The sequence below is a fragment of the Schistocerca serialis genome, chromosome 1 (genome assembly GCF_023864345.2).
Source record: "Schistocerca serialis cubense isolate TAMUIC-IGC-003099 chromosome 1, iqSchSeri2.2, whole genome shotgun sequence".
NCBI lineage: Eukaryota > Metazoa > Arthropoda > Insecta > Orthoptera > Acrididae > Schistocerca > Schistocerca serialis.
The window spans coordinates 438,721,178-438,736,097 of NC_064638.1; the positions used below are offsets into that span (position 1 = coordinate 438,721,178).

Consider the following 14,920-nt stretch of genomic DNA (forward strand, 5'->3'; position numbering starts at 1 on the left):
ATTTCATTCTCACCTTTTCAATGGCGTGTGTGTAAGTGATGGAGACCTTTACATCCATTTCACTTTCTCGACATTGCACATACATAGCGAAATTCTTAAAGGTTCAAAGACTAACTCAATATGTTATCTAAATATCATATGCATCAACATATGACCTGACACTCGAAACGCAAATTCATAGCGACCCCCCCCCCCCCCCCCCCCCCTGTTTTTCACCGTAAACTAAGAATTTCTTGTAGTAGTTTAGCTAATACCGAAATATCACAGTAACTATGACCTTCAACGAAATGATATGTAATTCATCATGAAGCTATAAGATGTGCGAGACTCACTTTATTACCATATAGTTTCTTTATGAGGACGTAGTTATCAGGAGAAAGAAAACTGGCGTTCTACGGATCCGAGCGTGGAATGTCAGATCCCTTAATCGGGCAGGTAGGTTAGAAAATTTAAAAAGGGGAATGGATAGGTTAAAGTTAGAGATAGTGGGATTTAGTGAAGTTCGGTGGCAGGAGGAACAAGACTTCTGGTCAGGTGAACACAGTGTTATAAATACAAAATCAAATAGGGGTAATGCAGGAGTAGATTTAATAATCAATAGGAAAATAGGAATGCGGGTAAGCTACTACGAACAGCATAGTGAACGTTTTATTGTGGCCAAGATAGATACGAAGCCCACGCCTACTACAGTAATACAAATTTATATGCCAACTAGCTCCGTAGATGAAGAGACTGATGTAATGTATGATGAGATAAAAGAAATTATTCAGGTTGTGAAGGGAGACGAAAATTTAATAGTCATGGGTGATTGGAACTCGACAGTAGGAAAAGGAAGAGAAGGAAACGTAGTAGGTGAATATGGAATGGGAGTAAGGAATGAAAGAGGAAGCTGTCTGGTAGAATTTTGCATAGAGCATAATTTAATCATAGCTAACACTTGGTTCAAGAATCATGAAAGAAGGTTGTATACATGGAAGAAGCCGGGAGATACTGGAAGGTCTCAGAAAGATTATATAATGGTGCAACAAAGATTCAGGCACCACGTTTTAAATTGTAAGACATTTCCAGGGGCAGATGTGGACTCTGACCACAATCTATTGGTTATGAACTGTGGATTAAAAGTGAAGAAACTGCAAAAAGGTGGGAATTTGAGGAGATGGGACGTGGATAAACTGACAGAACCAGAGGTTGTAGAGAGCTTCAGGTAGAGCATTAGGGAATGATTGACAAGAATGGGGGAAGAAATACAGTAGAAGAAGAATGCGTAGCTTTGAGAGATGAAACAGTGACGGTAGCAGAGGATCAAGTAGGTAAAAAGATGAGGGCTAATAGAAATCCGTGGGTAACAGAAGAGATATTGAATTTAATTGGTGACAGGAGAAAATACAAAAATGCAGTAAATGAAGCAGGCAAAAAAGAATACAAACGTCTCAAAATGAGATCGGCAGGAAGAGCAAAATGGCTAAGCATGGTTGGCCAGAGGACAAATGTGAGGATGTAGAGGCACATATCACTAGGGGTAAGCCTAGAGGAAAATTAAAGAGACCTTTGGAGAAAAGAGAACCACTTGCATGAATATCAAGATCTCAGATGGAAACCCAGTTCTAAGCAAAGAAGGGAAAGCAGAAAGGTGGAAGGGGTATATAGAGGGTCTATACAAGGGCCATGTTCTTGAGGAGAATGTTATAGAAATGGAAAAGAATGTAGATGAAGATGAAATAGGAGATATGATACTGCGTGAAGAGTTTGACATAGCACTAAAAGACCAAATTCGAAACAAGGCCCCGGGAGTAGACAACATCCCATTGGAATTAATGACAGCCTTGGGAGAGTCAGGCCCAACAAAACTCTACTATTTAGTGAACAAGATGTATGAGACAAGCGAAATACCCTCAGACTTCAAGAAGAATATAATAATTCCAATCCCAAAGAAAGCAGGTGTTGACAGATGTGAAAATTACCGAACTATCAGCTTAATAAGCCACAGCTGCAAAATAATAACACGAATTCTTTACAGACGAATGGAAAAACTGGTAGAAGCCGACCTCGAGGAAGATCAGTTTGGATTACGTAGAAATGTAACACGTGAGGCAACACTGACCCTAGACTTATCTTAGAAAATAGATTAAGGAAAGGCAAACCTACGTTTTTAGCATTTGTAGACTTAGAGAAAGCTTTTGACAATGTTGACTAGAATAGTCCCTTTCAAATTCTGAAGGTTGCAGGGGTCAAATATAGGGAGTGAAAGGCCATTTACGATTTGTACAGAAACCAGATCACAGTTATAAGAGTCTAGGGGCATGAAAGGGAAGCACTGGTTGGGAAGGGAGTGTGACAGGGCTGTAGCCTACCCCCCGATGTTATTCAATCTGTATATTGAGCAAGCAGTAAACGAAACAAAAGAAAAATTCGGAGTACGAATTAAAATTCATGGAGAAGAAATAAAAACATTGAGGTTCGCCGATGACATTGTAATTCTGTCAGAGACAGCAAAGGACCTGGAAGAGCAGCTGAACGGAATGGACCATGTCTTGAAAGGAGGATATTAGATGAACATCAACAAAAGCAAAACGAGGATAATGGAATGTAGTCGAATTAAATCGGGTGATGCTGCGGGAATTAGATTAGGAAATGAGACACAAAGTAGTAAAGGAGTTTTGCTATTTGGGGAGCAAAATAACTGTGATGGTCGAGGTAGAGAGGATATAAAATGTAGACTGGCAAGGAAAGCGTTTCTGAAGAAATTTTTTAACATCAAGTATAGATTTAAGTGTCAGGAAGTGGTTTCTCAAAGTATTTGTATGGAGTGTAGCCATGTATGGAAATGAAACGTGGACGATAAATAGTTTGGACAAGAAGAGAATAGAATCTTTCGAAATGTGGTGCTACAGAAGAATGCTGAAGATTAGATGAGTAGATCACGTAACTAATGAGGAGGTATTTAATAGAACTGGAGAGAAGAGAAATTTGTGGCACAACTTGACTAGAAGAAGGGATCCGTTGGTATGGCATATTCTGAGGCATCAAGGGATCACCAATTTAGTATTCGAGGGCAGCGTGGAGGGTAAAAATCGTAGAGGGAGACCAAGAGATGAACACACTAAACAGATTCAGAAGGATGTATGTTGCAGTAGGTACTGGGAGATGATGAAGCTTGCACAGGATAGAGTAGCATGGAGAGCTGCATCAAACCAGTCTCTGGACTGAAGACGTCAACAACAGTTTCTTTAAAATCGTTTGAGAAATATTGCAGATCGGCCTGCTTGTGCGGCTGACGGGTTAAGCTACGTTTTACTAGCTGCGGGAATTTGTCGGAGTGTGTTGCAGAATACGCTTGCGTCTTCCGCTGTGCGATGCGGATTGCAGGGTGGTGCGTGAAACGTTTTCCTAGGCGCGACGCGGTGCGCGTCACAACCTAAAAAATGAAACTTTTTAGGGTTTGGAAACTACACCTGATCGAGCGATACGAGAACTACCTCCTGATACCTTTCTTGAATTCAATGAAAATTTTGTGCTATTAAAATAGATAAATATTTAAGATTTTAAGAAAAGTTAATTTTTCGCGCTACTCGATATTTATCAAACTGTATCTCCCAAACTAAGTGTCGTACAACAAAACCTTTTAGTTGCCTTCAATAGTATATGTCGATAACGTCTGCAAAAGTTCTCGCCAATAGATTCGGTAATAGGGAAGTAATAAATTAAAATGTAGCGTCTGACGCGGAACTTTTACCAAAGCAGCGTCCAAAATGTAGGAAGCGACAAACTTTTTCCCGTTACATTTTTTGTAGGGGGTGAAATAGAGAAAAAGTTTCGGAAAAGTTTTAAATAATTTTTACAATTTGTTGGAAGTCGGTGGGTGCTATAGTTTCTCCTGGACGCGAGCAGTTTCGTGCGGTTCGTTGGCGCACTACGAGGAACATGGCAGTAGCAGCGGAGACAGTTCCAAACATGCAGTGCAATGCTCGAGCTAAAAACAGTTAATTTTGGCACTCCGAAAGTACATGGAAGTTAGGGGAGAGAAGGACTGTATGCTAATGGAAAGAGTACTCAGGAAGCGCAATGCAGTGAGATGAATGTACTTGCATCGTGAAGAAGGAGCATATAAAACTTTAGTTACGAAACATTTACTCGCCGATGCAGATAAGTTTGTGGCATTTTTTCAGATTCACACTAACCAGTTTCATTATTTTCCTTCGTTAATTGAAGACAAACTGTGAAGTAATTCCTGTAACCGAGTGGCAAAATGTATTGGACATAATAATGGTGTGTGGCAGAAGTTACTTTCGGTATCACTATCTGATGCCTCCAACCCCGTTCCACTCGCGAATAGTTTTATTCATTTTTCTTCCGATCTCAGACCAAATTAAGTTTTTTTTCATTTGATTTTTCCACTCGGCGTCGGCCATATTCCACAAAATTTGCTTTTCGGAAACCAGTTCGATAAGTTGCTCATCCTCTGAGGCAGAGAAGCGGTCAGCCGAAATTTCTGGTGATTGTATAACAACTCTTAAAAATTGTCTTGCCTGTGCGCGCGAAAAAAAACATTGGAGCTGTCGTCTTGCTGCTGCTGCCCAACTGCGACGTGCGGGACAGAGCCTCCCAAAGCACGCAAGCGTTTCTCCGCACCCTAGGAAAAGCGTCTCGTATGTTTGCATTGTGCGAGTGAGCAGCGGGATCTCGAACGTGTTTTACGCAGCAAGCTGCGGGAAATTCCCTCAGCTAGGAAAACGCAGCTTTACGCACCGAGCAAGCTTGTCGTTATCGTCGCCAGCGCACGCTGTCAATTAAGCTTCCTCCCCTCGCTCTGTACCGAACTGTCAAAAGTAACAACTAATTTTAAACGCACTATAGGTCATTCTTCGAAGTACTGTTCATAAAATGGAGTAACAATTTGCTGAACAACCAGAAGCACACCATCGCTTTGTTGTGAGTCGTAGCTGTCCTTTACCGCTGTTCGATAAGCGCGGTGTCACCAAACGTTAGAGAAATTAACTATCTCGTCTCCTGCTGCTGCAGTTGCCGCCGCCCCCATCAGTTTCCTAAGGCAGCACCAACCGAAGGGCACGAAAGGACAGCTGAACCCCCTCCACCTCCCCCACAATCACCATGAAAAAGGTGTTCGCACCCCGAACTTGCATCCTGGGCCCTGCAGGCAGGCATATCGACTCAGCGTCAGTATGAAGAAACCCACAATACTTAATCTATAGTGTTATGTATGAAGTGTTCCCAGGGCTTTTTATAGTGAAACCGCCGCGACACTAACGAGTACTCCCCCTCCCGCCATCCAACGCACTTCAGATACTCGGTGCGCTTTAGTTTCCCGACACACATCTGGCGTTGTGCACAACGCAATGTAAATACAGAACTGCAATGACTAAGATATTATACAGTTGTCGGTCTCGAAAGGTGTCAAAATTCATGTAACACTCCTTATTTTCGCTTACGCTCAAGATCAATTGTTTCGATTGTTGGCACGTTTGCTATTATTACTATTATTCCTTCTTTCTGCTGTAGGAAATAACCGTTGCGTTGTAAAAAGACATATAGTACAAAAATGATATTACGTGAAATTTAACATACTGAATTCTAAAGAGTGAGTAAGATCCTTCGTGAACTAACACAACAAACAAAATTTTCGAAATGCTTATCCTCCTAAAACATTCGTATAACTTCTTTCATTTCAGTTTGTTCTTGTTAAACACTTTTGCCATATTTCGTGTATTTGCCATAAATTACATTTTCGTGGTTCAGTGGCAAAGGAAGACTAGCGTTCAACGTCGCTACAACAACGGTGAGATTAGTTACGAAGTACCAGCTCATCTAGGGAAGGACGTGGAAGAAAATCGAACGTGCACTGTCAAATGTTTCATACTGTCACTCAACACAATCTACTCACAAGGGAACCTCCCCATCGCACCCCCCTCAGATTTAGTTATAAGTTGGCACAGCGGATAGGCCTTGAAAAACTGAACACAGATCAATCGAGAAAACAGGAAGAAGTTGTGTGGAACTACGAAAAAAATAAGCAAAATATACAAACTGAGTAGTTCATGTGCAAGATAGGCAACACCAAGGAAGACGTGAGCTAAGAAGCGCCATGGTCTCGTGGTTAGCGTGAGCAGCTGTGGAACGAGAGGTCCTTGGTTCAAGTCTTCCCTCGAGTGAAAAGTTTACTTTCTTTATTTTCGCAAATTTATGATCTGTCCGTTCGTTCATTGACGTCTCTGTTCACTTTAAGTTTAGGGTCTGTGTTTTGCGACCACACCGCAAAACCGTGCGATTAGTAGACGAAAGGACATGCCTCTCCAATGGGAACCGAAAACATTTGATCGCAAGGTCATAGGTCAACTGATTCCTCAACAGGAAAACACGTCTGATATATTCTATACGACACAGGTCACGGCACGTCCGTCACATGACAGGAATATGTTGTCGACCCACCTAACTTGTACACTTGGTGAATGGGTAAAAAGATTCTTCTACCTTACCCGATTTAGCTATTTTTGTGGATGTGATAATCACTCCCAAAAAAGTAATGAAAACATAAGAGTTTGTCACATAAACTGCAACAAATGAATGCAACAGTTTCACAGTCGAACAGTTTTCCCTGTGCTCTGTCAAAACATATGTTTTTAACGTTTTCAAATTTTTCCTTATGTAGACCGTCAAATGCTGCGTATGTCCAAGCAAAGCTGAACATGTCCTGGAATTTTGGAGAGCGAAGTTGATTATGTGTGAGTGCCTGAACTTTGATAATTGTCTGAAAATAAAAATTAAGGGGTCGACAGAAGCGTCCGATCCAACGCGTCGGCTTTGACCCGTGACGTAAGGGTGTTGTGTATGACGTCATGACGGCGCGGAGTTTAGTTTGAGTGTGGCTGTCTCCAGTTCTGTTTTATCTTATTTTATTTACTTTTCTGATCTGTTCGCTCTATCTCGTGAGATTTTTTTTTTAAATTTAAAAACACTTATTACTTATTTTAATTATCTGTTTCCTCGAATTTCTGTTTTAGTTTATTATATTTATCTTTCTGATCTGTTCGTTCTATCCCGTGAGATTTTTTTTAAAAAAGACAAAAAACACTAATCAGCTACTGAAGCATCTTTATCTTCTATGGGTTGCAGGGGTTACGACCCCTGGGGAGGTGGGTGGGTATTCATGCATGGCTGTCTTCACTTACACGTTGTAGCTACGCAAGGCGTCTAAATTTGTTTATATTTAGTTTGCCCCCACCCAAAACACCCCATTTCCTGCGCTTGTCCCGTTAGTGTCATTAGGCTTCTTGTGGAAAGTGTGTGTGTGTGTGTGTTTTTGTTTCCGCCATATTTGTGACGTCATGGGTCAAAGCAGACGGGTGGGATCGGACGCTTCCGTATTTCCAAATTAAACCTTTCACTCGTGGGAGACTTGAACCAATGACCTCTCGTTCTGCGGCTGTTCACGCTAACCACGAGACCACGGCGCTCCTGAGCTGACGCTATGCCTATCCACTGTGCCAAATTATAAATAAATCTGAGTGGGGTGCGATGGGGAGGTTCCCCTGTCAGTAAAATCACGGAGAACCCAAATCTGGCTGGGCGTCCTCCCTAATACGACCCAGTGTCTAAGCACTGCACCAGTTAGCTCCGTTCGAAGGCAAAATTTAGGCAGCACGATACGTAACTGAATTTAGTAAAATTGATTAGAGGCCGCAGTCTGGACTGCGTGTTTATGTATATACAGTGCAAGCCACTTCGTCAGTAAAGCAAACTGGGGATGTTTGCATTTCGTCTGCTGCTATCTCGAATATCGTCAATGCGGGGAACTTTATTTTTTCTATTTTCTGTTTGAGTTTGCGCGACTAAAACTTTCTCGTGTGGAGAAAAAAATTCAAAGTTTGGCAGCTTGGTACTCCATGGAATAAGAAAATGCAAACAGAATTAAATACAATACGAAGATTTAAACGAAATCAACAAATGCGGTTATATATTTTTGCTAACAGTATCAACTACTTACCCGAATGAACCCCTACCAACCACACGGATTTCTCGATAACATTCCATGCCTACTGCTTATGCTGTGATGAGCACATCCGCACTCACACAATGAGTGAACCGTACAGTGGCTGTCAATGTAAGTGACTAGAGAGAATCGACAATACGGCTATTGGCGAACCTGGAGTTCCCTTCGTTTTGTCTCTGGGAAGAAACTGAAAATGGTATACACTATACAATCTTTGGGAGAAGATTGAATATGGCGCTATGTTGGTTGTGTTACTGTTTAGTGTGACGTAAAGACGCTCACACTTCAATGAAAAACACAAAAATATATACTAATTTAATCTGAATGCATTTTAACAACACTATAGTATTTACCTGAGTGTGTTTTACGTAAGATGTGTGATGTATGTGCTGATTTCTTGGATCTCTTACAAATATGTAAGTTATCGGGCATATACTTTTAACGATTACATTGTTTTTAAATCTGTAGGAGATTGTCTACGTTACCCGACAGTTGCATTGGACAATGTAATAAGTGAAAATAATTCGGTCGAGTTAATCTTTGGCGTAATATTCCCTAAAGTGCAGTTGTTAGTAGTCGCTTTGTAAAAGACGGAAACCAAAACAACACAGGAAGATACTTGATGAAACTAGCTAAGTACTTCTATTACAGTTTCTTATATACCGGTATTTTTGAAGTGAAGCATAAAACGTGAAATGTCATTCAGAATGTTATCTTTTTCGCTTTTTTCTTACTATCTGCGATACATTGCACTATACATAAACGACATACATTGTTAATTCAAGTTGTCACAAATACTGTGTTAATAGCGGTAATGAGGATATTACATCCAGTAAAAGTGAGTGTATGTTCAGTTTATCTGTCGGTTAACATCAAAACGTCGTATCTGTTTGACAGTTCTCCGCGAGCGGACGAATATCACATGGACAGCTGCTGACAGTTGATACTTAGATGATGTTGCAATGTGCTTAATACTGCAGTGTGAGCTGTAGTTATCGCTATACAACTTTTGTACACAGAATCGCGCGCATACGTACGTTTAATTTGTTCCAAAGCGCTGTTTTTCATAGGCTATAGGAAAAGTGTTTATGGATAGAAATAGCGAGCTGTGTTTAGGTCCTCAGCGACTGGTATGGGTTGATTGAAAACGTTTACTTACCACAGTGACACCCATAAATTTATAACCACGCAAAAAAGAAAAAAAAATGTGTGGTGATGCAGCCGAAACTTCTGTGAGTTTGTCGTGTTTGGAATCTTATCGATATTTCATCATTTTTCTCTTCGGATTTGTTACCTCTGACAAGTGCAATGTAAATAAAACTCTTTATTCTATATATTTGTCAGTTCTAATGCCTGTATAAAAATTCTTGCAGATGATGGCAGAATTACAAACAAAGAATCAGATGAACGCCCCTCATTTGAAAAGGAAGAAGTGGACACAGTTTTTCAGTACATACAAGCGTGGCCACAGAGGTAAGAGTAACTGGAAATGTGATAAGCAAGGTCTATGTTGTGTATGTAAACATTTTAACATGTAAACTGATGGACAATATTTGATTGTTTTTGAGTATTGTGTGGAGGAGAATTTGGTTTTTGAATTTTATTTATATATTTTTGACTTAGATGGTCTGTTAATGAACTTTTTCGTGTGCACAGCTGTAGGCCTACATAATTCATTTGATCTGTATGTAAATGTCGGATACCACATTGAGCTGGTTTGTTATACTGTCAGTTTCATATGTTTTGTTTGTATACTGCCTACTTCCTGTTTATTTCTTATGTTATTTAACTTTTGCTGACACAACAAAACATTAATTTCATTGAAATTGGTATCTTAGGCTTGGTTTTCAACAGTCTAGGAGTTGATGATGGGGCAAGAAATACTTTGATCAGAAATTGGATGCTGTAATAGGAGTTGAGATTTGTATGTTCTTATTTTGCCATGAGTTCAGACAATGTAAAATTTTTAAATCAAACAATGGAAAATTCAGGATGGAATGTAACAATATAATGAAAACAAAGTTGCTACTCACCGTATAGTGGAGATGCTGAGCCTCTTTTTTCTTCTGCAACTCAGCACTTCCGCTATATGGTGAGTTGCAACTTTCCTTTTCATTATACTGTAAAATTTTTAAATGTTAATTTAGAATTTACCTTAAATCAATCAACTTTGTTGGTTCACGCAATCAGTCCTTGCCATTGGATGTTTTGGGTCTTAGCAACCAAGGCTCTGAAGTGAGAGGTATTTACAGTTATACTAGTGGCAGCAATCGCATACCTTTATCACTTACTGGTATGTCATCTGTGTGGAGTTCTGAAGATGCTGTCACTGGTTATAATCGACATATGGATTAAACATATAGAAACATGTGCAGATGTATCTAGCTTACAAACCATTGGACTTTTGTTGTCAGCAACAAAACGACAGCTGTGGTAGGTTTACAGAAATTGTTGTGAGGAAACAAGAACATATGCATCAGCTGAAGATGGAGCACATGCTGTGCAACATATTACATTTAATGAAAAAATGGATGAGAAAATAGTGGTTGTTTGTGCCATTTTCAGTCCCATCATTATCACTTTAATAAAATAACAGACGCCAGTGTATCGCAAGTTTCAAATAAGCAGCTATGGAGTTTGTTCTTGCTTATTTATTTTCAATGTATTTTGGTATATTGTTTCACTCTTACAGGCAATGCACTTGCTGTTTCCGGGATGGCAAAAATTTTGATCGTTTCAATTGGCTGACACAAGGGGTGGTTCTGTTAAGTGTTGCACAGTTGAAAGAAATGAGTGTGTCTGCTGATCCTGCTGTCTCTGGAAGGTCAGGATGGACATTGGCTGACCGTGAAAGATTGATGCATTTGCTGTCGAAGGTAATTCTGCATTTATTTTACTTTTGATTTTTGTGTTGTACTCGTGAACTGAGCAAGGACACATTTTGAAGACAATCCGGATTTAGGTTTCCCTTCATTTTTCTAAGCCACACAAAACAAATACAGTTATGGTTTCTTTGAAAAGAACTTGGCTGATTTCTTTTCCCTAACCTCTAGTGGTCCTAGCATGTGTTCCGTCTATAATGATCTCTTGGGGTCAATGGAAGTATCCGATTCCACCTGTCTGCTTTGGCCAGTGACGTAACGGTATTGTGGTGTGTGACGTCACTACAGCGCAGTGTTTTTTGAGTTGGTTGTGTTTGTAGATTGTCGTGTTGCTGTATTTGATTGTGCCCTGTCGTGGTGGATGTGTACGTGCTGAGTTTAACGTGTGGTATTTGGTGCATTTCAGTTTTGTTTGTTATCATGCTAAAGTGGTTTTAAGTTTAGGTAGTTGGTGCGATAATGTGGGTGCGTTTGTGTGAGGGTGTGTTTGCACACACACGTGTGTGTGTGTGTGTGTGTGTGTGTGTGTGTGTGTGTGTGTGTGTGTGTTGGCCAACCTAGGTGGTATTGCCAGAGGCTTTTGTTGGTAAGTACTTTTTGTTTTCGTTTTTTTCTATAGTAATTGTGATGTTTTGTCTGTTGTATATTTATGACAGGTCGGTTGTGTTTTATTTCATGGAATGGACATGAGGTATTTCAGTTTTTGAGTTGTTGGGGTTTTGGTTCCACTTTTCGGAGTTGTAGGAATGGGTTTTTGGTATCGATAGCTGTGGTTGAGCTATATAGGTCAAGAGAAATGTCTGATTCCACTTTTTGTGGTTGTAGGTTGTATTGATGGTTGCAACTGAGCTAATTGATATATGGAAATGTCAGATTCCTGTGGTTTTGTTGGTGTAGTGGAGTGTTTAATTTAAATTTTTTTATATTATTTGTTTTAGGATGGTGCAGTGTTTTTTATTGTTATATATTTAGCTTGTCCCCGCCCTAATCTCCCAATTTTTTATGATTGTCCCATTAGTTCCATTTTATTTTTGGAGTGAGATGTTATTTTGTCATTTTTATTTTTGTTCGCGTTTGTTGGAGCGTGTATGTAGTGATGTCATTGTCGCCGTATTGTATACGCTGCAACTAGCCATTTCCGCCACGTTGATGACATCATGCGTCAAAGCAGACAGGTGAAATCGGACGCTTCTGTAATTCCATCTCTTGGATCTTAAACACTAATTTTCCTTCCCTGGTATTTGTGGAATTGCTCAAACAACTATCATAAAGTACCATACTGGTGTTACTGTTGTTATTGGTGTAGATTGCATAGTATAAGTCCCAAAAGTTCATCAAATTCAGAGGTAACCTGTAATTCTAAAGTGATAGGCACCCATGAAATTTATTGATTTTTAATTCTTTTTAATGAGAATGCAAACAGTTGACATTTCCCCATTCAAAATCTACCTGAAAATTAGTAAACTTGATGAAACATTGCTGCAAGTTGATGGTGTTAAAACAACTGGTGGTAACCCAGGGGGATTTCGTGACATATGTTATAGGTTTAGACATTTTCAGCTTATCTCTTTGACAAGTATAAATAAAGTTATGTGAGAAGATTCAGATTATTGCCTGTTTCAGTATGCAGTTTAAATTATCCGTCTTTTTTATTTGCTGTACACTGGTGTTTCTGTTGTCATAACATTCATGAATACAAAAATGTGCATAATGTAGTACATGCTTGGGTGTATCTCAAGTTTATACAGCTGCAGAGCCATACATCTGTATGTCGTGATGAGGAAATTAAGTTTTTTTTTTTTTCTTTCTTTCTTTAACTATACTCGTAGCTTAAAGTATAAGGATCACAGCACACATTTCTGTTTCCACCAGTTTCAGGCAGCTTGTGTGCCTCTTAACTGCTAAAAGATAAGAAAGGGTCTGTTGATATCCATTTATGCATTTAAAATGTGTTATTCCTACTAGTATTGAGGGCTTAAGGCTAGACCAGGGCCAGCTACTGCTAGTAGTATGGCAAAGCATCAGTTTTATGTAGCTTAGATGATACTTTCATGTAACCAATATTAGACGAGAAAAAAGTCAATGAATTTCTAGTGCCAAAGTAGAAACCATTCTCTTTTTTGCTGTTGTCACAAGTATTTGACTTTTTCCTGAATACACTGTGAATTAAGAGGTTGTGGTCAGGTTGATACTGGTAGGGGCTGCTTAAGTTAAATTAATAATCTTTGTTGTCAAAATGTTTTCCTATTTCTTCTGAATGTGTGAAGATTTCGGAGATGGTGCTATACTGCCCTGTGAATATGACAATATTTCTTCGAAACACTGTCTGTTTGCTACTCTCTCATTGGCTGGATACACCCAGCCGCTGACACACCCACTTTCCTTCCCATCGTATCTCATTGCGAATGCTGACAACATCATTGCACGAAATATGTAAGTATGCCAGTGGTGTATGTACAGATCTAGACTTTTACTGCAAGCATTACATTGTATTAAAAGTCCAATAATATTTTGTGCCAAGAGAAAGATTGTGGTGTGCGTACTGTAAGACATTCGGTACACACACCATTAGATTATTTGACTTGTCGCTCTAACGAAGTAGGCGAGTGTCAGCAATAGGTCTCGTGGTCTTATCGTGGCGTGTTTATCTTCTGCTGTTAGGTCAGACGATAGAAATGCCACTTGCACGCTTAGAGTAGCAGATTGACGGTGACCAACTTTAAACAGAACTTGATTAATTTTCACACACATTTATTAAAATAATAACAAGCATGAAAATAACTTAACTTGGTTCTGGATGCTATTTATAATTGACTGTCTGAAGTTCCTTTGGTCTTGGTACGTTAATCTTATTCTCGCATATCTCTGATACTTTACAAAGTGTCTATTCATTTATCTTCATGGCTATGTACAGGAATATGATAATCTTATTAGGCGCAGACTGAAACTGGACTGCAGACTGACTAATCGGAGGTCTGTACACTCGTTATAATACCTCGCGCGTTCAGGTATCACTGCGCGAGTGTGATCCGCCAGGAGAAAAGGTTCTACGTTAGCAGCAATCTCATTGGCTGTGTTACATTTTAATACACGGATCGGCGGAAGCAGAATTTGGTCCGTCTCTAAGACAGCGCCATCTCGTAGTGCGGAGACGGACGAGCGCTGCGCTTGTCCTTTGCGGGGCGCGCTCTAGTGGGAAAGTTGTGTACGCGCTGACTATGCGGAACTATGTACACAACAAAGATCATATTTATTTGTCCAATCATTGGGCATCCATTCACTTCGGCACTAGAAGTTCATTGACTTTTTTCTCGTCTGTTATTGGCTACATGAAAGTATCTTCTAAGCTACATACAACTGATGCTTTGTCACACTGCTAGCAGTAGCTGGCCCTGGTCTAGACTTGAGCCCACAATACTGGTAGAAATAACACATTTTAAATGCATAAATGGATGTCCACAGACCCTTTCTTGTCTTTTAGCTCAAAGTTAAGAAATACACAAGCTATATTTTAAGCTACAAGTATAGTTAAAGAAAAAAAACGTAATTTCTTCATCACGGCATACAATGTATGGCTCTGCAGCAGTCACAAAGCCGTATTAATATCAGATTCCTTGACTTCTATATTTTAATACCTGTGCAAACTGTCATTTATGTAATAAAATATCCATATCCGAACATCAAGATTACAATATTTTTCATGTAGAACTCATAATGTTTTTTCTTGATTATGGTTGTAGTGATAGTTAGAGACAGAGCAGTTGTTTACATGTTTTGCGAAGCAATGTTCTCTGTGAGATGTGAAAAAAGCCAGGTGGCTGTATCAACAGCTTGTTGTAAGTGCCCAAGTAGAAACTAAACAGCATGTTTCATAGCAGTGAGTTGAAATAATTGGGCCAAATTCTTATTGCGATATAGGCACAGTATGCACAATCTAGTGGGGAAAAAACGGTAGTTCTAATGTCAAAATTTTACAATGTAGTCCCATAACAATATAAACAATTTTGTGGTACATGTTATACAGCCTGTATTG

General features: G+C 39.6%; 2 protein-coding genes across 2 annotated transcripts in view; one reads left to right on the forward strand and one right to left on the reverse strand.

Annotated features, from left to right (window-relative positions):
• LOC126472759 (serine/threonine-protein kinase Nek8-like) overlaps positions 1-8,105 on the reverse strand; it is a 184,751-nt gene extending 176,646 nt beyond the window's left edge. Inside the window, exon 1 of the mRNA XM_050099957.1 lies at positions 8,000-8,105. Coding sequence (XP_049955914.1) covers positions 8,000-8,046 — 47 coding nt within the window. The 5' untranslated portion in view covers positions 8,047-8,105. The remainder of the gene's footprint in view (positions 1-7,999) is intronic.
• Positions 8,106-8,248: 143 nt separating this feature from the next.
• The window catches only part of LOC126472697 (ubiquitin carboxyl-terminal hydrolase 34), a 529,852-nt gene continuing 523,180 nt past the window's right edge, over positions 8,249-14,920 (forward strand). Inside the window, exons 1-3 of the mRNA XM_050099952.1 lie at positions 8,249-8,421; positions 9,379-9,478; positions 10,698-10,881. Coding sequence (XP_049955909.1) covers positions 8,379-8,421; positions 9,379-9,478; positions 10,698-10,881 — 327 coding nt within the window. The 5' untranslated portion in view covers positions 8,249-8,378. The remainder of the gene's footprint in view (positions 8,422-9,378; positions 9,479-10,697; positions 10,882-14,920) is intronic.